The sequence below is a fragment of the Chelonoidis abingdonii genome, chromosome 12 (assembly GCF_003597395.2).
Source record: "Chelonoidis abingdonii isolate Lonesome George chromosome 12, CheloAbing_2.0, whole genome shotgun sequence".
In the NCBI taxonomy this organism is placed as follows: domain Eukaryota; kingdom Metazoa; phylum Chordata; order Testudines; family Testudinidae; genus Chelonoidis; species Chelonoidis abingdonii.
The window spans coordinates 8340882-8348544 of NC_133780.1; the positions used below are offsets into that span (position 1 = coordinate 8340882).

Here is a 7663-nt window from a genome sequence, read left to right on the forward strand (position 1 = left end):
CACTGCTAAACAGCTGATCGCGGTGGGCGGGAGGCACTGGCGGGGAGGGGGAGGAATTGATCCAGGGTGGGGGAGCTGCTAGTGGGTGCTCCACAGCCCTGGAGCACCCACGGAGTTGGCACCTATGCCTGGGGAGATTCCCTCCTCACCCCTAAGAACAGGGCACAGAGGCTTCCGAGTCCAGGGAAAAGAGAGAGGGGGAGAACTGTGGTTTAATTATGGGAAAGATGCAAAGGTACCCAGAGCAAGAGGAAAACCCCTTGGGTTGGTCACTCTGTTTGGGGTAAATTGCATCTAGAGAAAATTTCTATGAAAGCCAGACTGAAATTAAACAGAATCCAGAATACAACACGGGCCCTCGGCATCAACAATAGGGTTTAAATCCTCCAAAAGACTTTACATCCCTCAATAATTAGCATAAGCAGGTTCTTCACCAAGGAATCACATTCATGTCATTCCTGCTAAGTCATAAGGATAATTCCCGAGAATCGTCACTTGATTCAGATATTGTACCAGCTGCCTGTCCTCTTTGGGTGTTTGGTTTTACCTTATCAGCTGATCAGGCAGAGCCTGCCCTCTCTCACATTCAGAGTTACAGCTCCATTTCCTGCCTCAATACCTTTGGATTCCTTCAGCGTCTTCCTGACACTGTTCCCCTGAGAGAATTCACTGAGGAACTCCTCCAGCTCAAGAGGAATTTCCACCTGCTGCTGGGACTCCCCTTCTTGCACCTACAGAGACAGACTGCAGTCAACCTGTGGAACGCTTTGCCAAAGGATGTTGTGAAGGCCAAGACTATAACAGGGTTCAAAAAAGAACTAGATAAATTCACTGCTACTCTGAAACCTGTCATGGAGGAGAGGTCCATCAATGGCTAGTAGCCAGGATGGGCAGGAAGGATATCCCTTGCCTCTATTTGCCAGAAGCTGGAAATGGATCACTTGATGATCACCTGTTCTGTTCATTCCCTCTGAAACAACTGGCATTGGCCACTGTCGGAAGACAGGCCACTGGGTTAGATGAACCTTTGGTCTGACCCAGTCTGGCTGTTCTTATGTTCTAATTCATTGTTTTATAACACATAATGTATCACAGCACCTGTCAGTACGAATTTCGGATAGTGAAGACTACTGGATTGAGGGGCCAGGTGACTGAATTGTTCTGTGGATCCCAGCCTCAGAACACTGTCAGTCAAGGCACCAATTTCCCCTACAGGTCCAGTTAACATGCTTCAGTTGCGACGTGAAGGAAGACCAGCTCCAGGGAGGGGAAAGGAGTTATTTTCGGGTGAATAATCCAGCCTTTAGGATGATTAATCACTGGGCCTTAAATAATGGGCACCAAGCCCAGGATTTTGTTCAGCCGAGGAAGGCTGGGATCTGAATTTTAATCCTCCCCCAGGCATTTGGCTGGAACCCTTCCCAGCACGGGGAAGCCCGAGGGAGGAGTGAGAAGGCAACACATACCTGCTTAAGGTGCTTCTGACACCCTAGATGGGAGAGGGGAAGAGAGAAGGAGAAAGAGAGAAGTTCAGTCCTACAGTGCTAATAATGAGAACTGACACTACACAAATCTCTGTACCTGGTAACACTTTTTCAAAGATTCCTAGGTCTGAAGGGACCATCATGATCTTCTTGTCTGACCTCCTGCATGTTGCAGGCCACAGACCCTCGCCCACACCCTCCTATAATAGACCCCTAACCTCTGGATGAGGTACTGACGTCCTCAAATCATGGTTTAAAGACTCCAAGTTACAGAGAATTCACCACTGACACTAGTTTAAACCTGCAAGTGATCCATGCCCCATGCTGCAGAGGAAGGCGAAAACCCCCCAGGGTTTCTGCCAATCTGACCCAGAGAAAAATTCCTTCCCGACCCCAAATCTGGTGATCAGTTAGACCCTGAGCATGTGGGCGAGACCCACCAGCCAGACACCTGGGAAAAAATTCGCTGTAGTAGCTCAGAGCCCTCCCCATCTAGTGTCCCATCACCAGCCTATGTTAAATAGTATAGGGCCAGAACCGATCCTCAAGGGACCCCACTAGAAACACACATGTTCAGTGATGATTCCCTGTCTACAACTACACTGAGACCTGTCAGTCAGCCACATTTAAGTCCGTGTCACGTGTGCCAGGTTAATTTTATGTCGCTCTAGTTCTTTTAATCAAAAAGTGAAAACGAACAGTGTAACCTCAGGTGTATTTACTGCACCTTCTTTAATTCTACCCCTCATTTACTCTGTCCTTTTGAAGCACAAAGCACTGAATGTAAACTAATAATGAATAAATGTGCTCTGGACCATGATTAAAGGGGGCAGGCCTTTAGCCATGCTGCAATTCCAGTGCAGACCTCTTGACGGGTTAGCACAGCGGTTCTCAAACCCAAGGACCCCCATTTTGATTTAAAAATTTTCATGGACCCCCAAGCCTCCCCACCCCTGCTCAGTCCCAGGCCCCGCCCTACTCCACCCCTTCCCCTAAGGCCCCATCTCACCCCTCCTCTTCCCGCCCCCTCTCCTGAGCACTCCGCGTCCCCACTCCTCGCCCTCCCTCCTAGCAGGAAGCACTGGGAGAGAGGGGAGGAGCTGAGGGAAGGAGCAGGAGGAGTTGATCAGTGGGGCCGGCGGACTGGGGGTTTGTGGACCCCTGTTTGAGAAACATTGGGTTAGCACAACTGCCTTGAAGCACTAACCCAAGACCCTTTCTTGGCCCAGAGAGAGCTGGAGAAGAAGGGTGGCCTTGTGATGAAGGCACAGGAATGAGGTTCAGGAAACCCAGAGTCTGTTCTTGACCTCATCAGAGACTCTGGTACTGTGTCTTTAGGGAAATCACATAGTCTCTCTGGCCTCAGTTCCTCATCCATAAAATGGAGATGATAGAACGTACCTACTATAGACACAGGTGAGTAGATCTTCATTAATATTTGTGAGGTGCCCAGACATTGGACCAAAAGAGGTCTGATCACCAACTTCATAGAGTTTATTTATTTCAATTTGAAAGATTCATAATTATACGCCTCTCCTGCCACCCTGACAAATCACAGCACGAAAACGAACTGCAATCAAGATGGATACAAAGCAATAGAGAACCCCATCTCCATTTTGCGGCAGAGATTGGAGTTCTCACCTGTGGGAATTCAGTTGCTGCCTGCTGGCACTTCAGCTCCATCTCACTGATCTGCTCACTGAGATGGGAAATCTCCTTGGAGAGTTTGGTGACATTTTCATTCTGTATCCTCACAATCGTCTTGTCCAACTCTTTTAGCCGGACCAGCAGGAGTCGCTCTTTTTCCTCCAGCATCTGGTGCAGTTGTTGAAATAGAGACACAATCTTCTGCCTCTCGGCTTGTGTCTGTTTCTGCAACAAACAGGGGAAAGGGAAGTTCAGGGACCCACAGTGGATAAGAGTAATAATTAATAAACCAAACGCAGATTTTATTTAAACTATTTGTTTTTTTAATTTGGTGCTGCAAGATCTTTCTTCCCATTTTGTCCAGTTAAATTGCTCAAGTGGAGGTTTGTTCGGTTTCCTAGTTGTTGAGTGAATTTCAGATTCTAGAGATGTTTTCTTGGAAGAGGTTTTATATGGAAAATGTTCGCCTGGGCTCAAAAAGGCAAGTTCAGGGTCTTATTAGCAGGGACATGAGGACAGTCAAGTGACATTTGATAAAGCTGCGTGGGAGCAGAAGGGAGACTTTAGACATCAATACATCTAACAATGCAGCACTTGAGATACTGAGAAATAAAAATGCTCTGCCCACTACTCTCCCCAGGCTTCCTAGAACCTCACACTTGGCCCTGGTGGCTCTGACTGGTGCAGCCTCATATCTGACCTGATCCGTCTGGCCCTGGATAAAAGGGGGTCTTCACGTCTGAGTCCTGTCCAGTAGCGGAAAGGGCAGGACTCACAATGACCTTGGCAGAGGCTTGGTGAGAGTGGGCAGGAGAAGGGAAGAAAAGAATTCGGAAGTTCTCAGGAAAACTCTGATCTTCCAACACCCAAACACAGAGCCAGTCATGTGCAAATGTGGACACTGGGACCCTGACTGAGACAGGTCCCAGCAGGGTGCATAAGGGGCATGTGATGGAGGATAAAAATGGGCCTCCCTCTTATGTGCAGGACTGGCTGCACTTGCAGACCTGCCAGGACAGCTCCAGGCTGGTGGCCCTAGTGACAAGGGAAGAAGGAAGTAGGACCAGGGCCCTACGCCTGCACTGTCCAGTGCCCACCGCCCCTCTCCTGGGGCTGCCCCAGCCTCAGTGCAGGGCAGGGAGTCATTGCCACAATCCAGCCCATGGAAAGGGACATACAAAGACACAGATACAAAGACCCCCCCTTTTCTCCTCCTCCTCCCATAGCAGGGTCCACATTCTCTCCAGGCCAGAGGCCCTATTTCCCCCACCACACACAGACAGCAGGGTCCCTCATTCTGGCCACCATGCCAGGGGCCTTCCACCCCCCTCACAGAGCAGGGTCCTCAATTCACCCCACCATGCTAGGCCCCCTTTCCCCACCCAGCAGAGTCCCCAATTCATCCCACCATACCAGGGGCCCTTTCCCCACCCAGCAGGGTCCCCAATTCACCCCATCATCCCAGGGATTCTTCCCCCCACTCCCCATGTGGGGTGGTGGTGATGTCAATAGCCTTGGCTACGCTGGAGAGTTGCAGCGCTGGTGGTGGCTTTACAGCGTGGCAAACTTAGTCTCCATCCACACTGGCAAGGCACAAACAGCGCTGTATTTCCCTGGCTACAGCGCTGCTTGTACTCCACATGGATGAGAGAAATAAAGAGAACAGCGCTGGTGCTGCAGCGCTGGGGTGCCAGTGTAAACAGCGATTAATCTTACGACGCTGTAACTGACCTCCGGAATTTTCCCATAATGCTTTTAACTAAAGAACTCCCTTTGTTTTGTTGTGAACTCGGGGCTCCCGGAGCTGCTTATCTAAAAATCAAACACAGCAATTGTTTGCTCGAGCAGAGGCAGGCAGGGAATGTCCACAGCTACTGTTTGCTTGAGGAGAGAAAGTGGGGGGGGAGTCCGTTGGAGCAGCTGCTTATCTGGTCTGAAGGCTATTTGCATTTAGTGAATGAGAGAGGGGTGGGGGAAGTTGTCTGAATTTGCAAGGCAGGAAGCTGACACAGTGTTGCCTTCAAAAATCCACTCTCTCTCTCTCCCCCAGGCTCCCTGTCACACTTCACCCCACCCTCCTCTTTTGAAAAGCACATTGCAGCCAATGCACCACTCCAGACACCGCTGCAAATGTGGCACCGGCGCGCTTTCCCTTACACATTTTAACTCCCACGCTGTGTACATAGCAAGTGTAGCCAAAACTCTGTGTCCTCTGGCTTCCCCTGCAGGCTAAGTACCCGCCCCATGTCTCCCCCCATCGGGGACTGCAATTATTCCTTTTATCAGAGGGGCAGCCACGTTAGTCTGGATCTGTAAAAGGGGCAAAGAGTTCTGTGGCATCTTATAGACTATAAGGTGCCACAGAACTCTTTGCCAAGTAGTCCTTTCGTAATTCAGGGTGTGAACACATTACCAGCTATTGGGAAGATGTGTGTAGCTATTGTTATACTGCAATGTGTTAACAGGGGCCATCCACAGATGAGGGTGGCTTCCATTTTGCCACCTCTTTGAATGTCCCAGTTGTCACCCAAATCTATAGGGCTCTGGCTGTAAAGGCCTAAAGCATCCCCTGAAATGTTGGCCTGGATCAGATGCAGTGTTCAGAAGTTACCACCTTACACACAGGCAGCCAAGCTCCACCAACAATTATCTCCCCCAGACACAGAGCCCCCCAAATCCATGTCCCTGCTTGCATAACAGGCACCTACCAGATGCTGCTGGCATCTCCCCTCTTCAGATTTTTTAAATCCCAGCAGCTTTTCCTTCTCTTCCTTCAGGGTCCGCAGTCAGGTCTGGATTTGTTCCTGAGCCAAGGAAAAGGGTTTGAGTGGGTTGAAGTTTTTTGGTGTGTGAGTTTTTCTGTGCCTTGGGGGGTTTAGTCTACACAAAGTCCTGTGTCTGAAGGACTATGTGACTCTTACTCATTGTCCCCTGAAATAACAGTGCTATTAAAACAAATAAAAAGAGGCACAAACTCTCTAGCCCAAGAGCTTCCTTACCTTGTAATCCAAGCCAGCCTCCTCTATGGGAACCACCGTGTGAGCTCTGTGAGCCTGGGACTCTCTGCAAACCACGCAGATGGGGGTTTGATCCTCTTCACAGAACAGTTTCAGAGCTTCCTGGTGTTTCTCACACCTTCCCAAGCCTTTGGTTGCCTGGAGACTCAGCCCTTTGGCTATTTGGATAACACTAGCCAGTTCCCTGTTGGGCCTGAAGTTTCTTTTCCGGGCAGTTTTTCTGCACTGGGGGCAGGAGAAGTTTCTAACCGATCCCTCCCAGCACTTAGTAATGCAGGCTCGGCAGAAATTGTGTCCGCATTGTATCGACACCGGGTCCTGAAAGTACTCCAGACAAATGGAGCAAGCCAGCTCCCTTTGCAAGGTCTCCACCCCAGAGCTCTCTGTGGCCATGGCCAAGGCTCCTTGCACCCCACGTGCAGCCAGCCCGCACCTTGCAAATACCGCAGCAGCAGCGATTTGAAATTTTCACGGGTTCAGTGTCTGTTACAGGAAAGGGGCGTTTCCATGCCTGGCTGGGCTGCAACATGAGCCCTGGTTGAACAGAGCCCTTCCCCCGTCCAGGGGACTGGGCAGAAAAGTGCGCGCGTTTCTGTCTGTGCAGGGAATAACACGCGATGCCTAGGGGTGGCGCTCAGTTACGCGCAGGGGAGAGAATAAATACGTGCCTGGTGTTTGAGTTGGGGGTTCACTTGTCGCTCTATGTCCCATCCTCACCTATGCTCACATGGGTGGTGGGTATAATAGTTTAGCCTCCCCTGACCCAGGTCCTGGCCCTACCCATAGGGTGACCAGACAGCAAATGTGAAAAATCAGGAGAGGGGTTAATAGGAGCCTATATAAGAAAAAGACCCAAAAATCAGGACTGTCCCTATAAAATCGGAACATCTGGTCACCCTAGCCCATGCTCCACCTTCTCCCCAAAGCCGGTGGGGGTCAGCGGGGGATCTGGCACTGGGTCTGGTGAGCGGCCTGGTTCGGGTGCCAGATGATGGCCCAGGGTGGTTTCGCCGGGGGTCCTCTGGCTGCAGGTGGTGGGGAGGAGGCTTGGGGCTCCAGCAGACAAGGAGGGGGCAATGGCCTTTGGCAGAAGGGGCGGGGACCCCGTGGCTAGCCTCCCCAAAGGGGGGAGCTCACACGCCACCCATGTATGGTCATGAATGTCGAGTAATGACCGAAAGGACGAGATCGTGGGTATCAGCTGCAGAAATGTGGTTTCTCTGCAGGGTGGCTGGGCTTGCTCTCCAAGACAGGGTGAGGAGCTCGGCTATTCAGGAGAGCCTCGAAGTAGAGCGGCTACTCCTCTGGATTGAGAGGAGCCACTTGAGGGGGTTCGGGCACCTGATAAGGATGCCCCCGGGAGGCTTCCTTCAGATCTCTTCTGGGCACATCCCACTGTGCGGAGGCCCTGAAGCCGACCCAGGACATGCTAGAGGGATTATATCTCCCGGCTGCCTTGGGAACGCTGGGGAATCCCCCAGGAGGAGTTGGAACCTGTTGCGGAGGGAAAGGGAG

At 51.1% G+C, this 7663-nt stretch overlaps 1 protein-coding gene across 1 annotated transcript in view; it reads right to left on the reverse strand.

Moving 5' to 3' along the window:
- Positions 1-6704, reverse strand: part of LOC116827222 (E3 ubiquitin-protein ligase TRIM39-like) — an 8319-nt gene extending 1615 nt beyond the window's left edge. The window contains 5 exon segments of the mRNA XM_032784591.2: positions 620-731; positions 1463-1489; positions 3126-3356; positions 5840-5935; positions 6131-6704. Coding sequence (XP_032640482.1) covers positions 620-731; positions 1463-1489; positions 3126-3356; positions 5840-5935; positions 6131-6541 — 877 coding nt within the window. The 5' untranslated portion in view covers positions 6542-6704.
- Between the last annotated feature and the right edge of the window lie 959 nt (positions 6705-7663).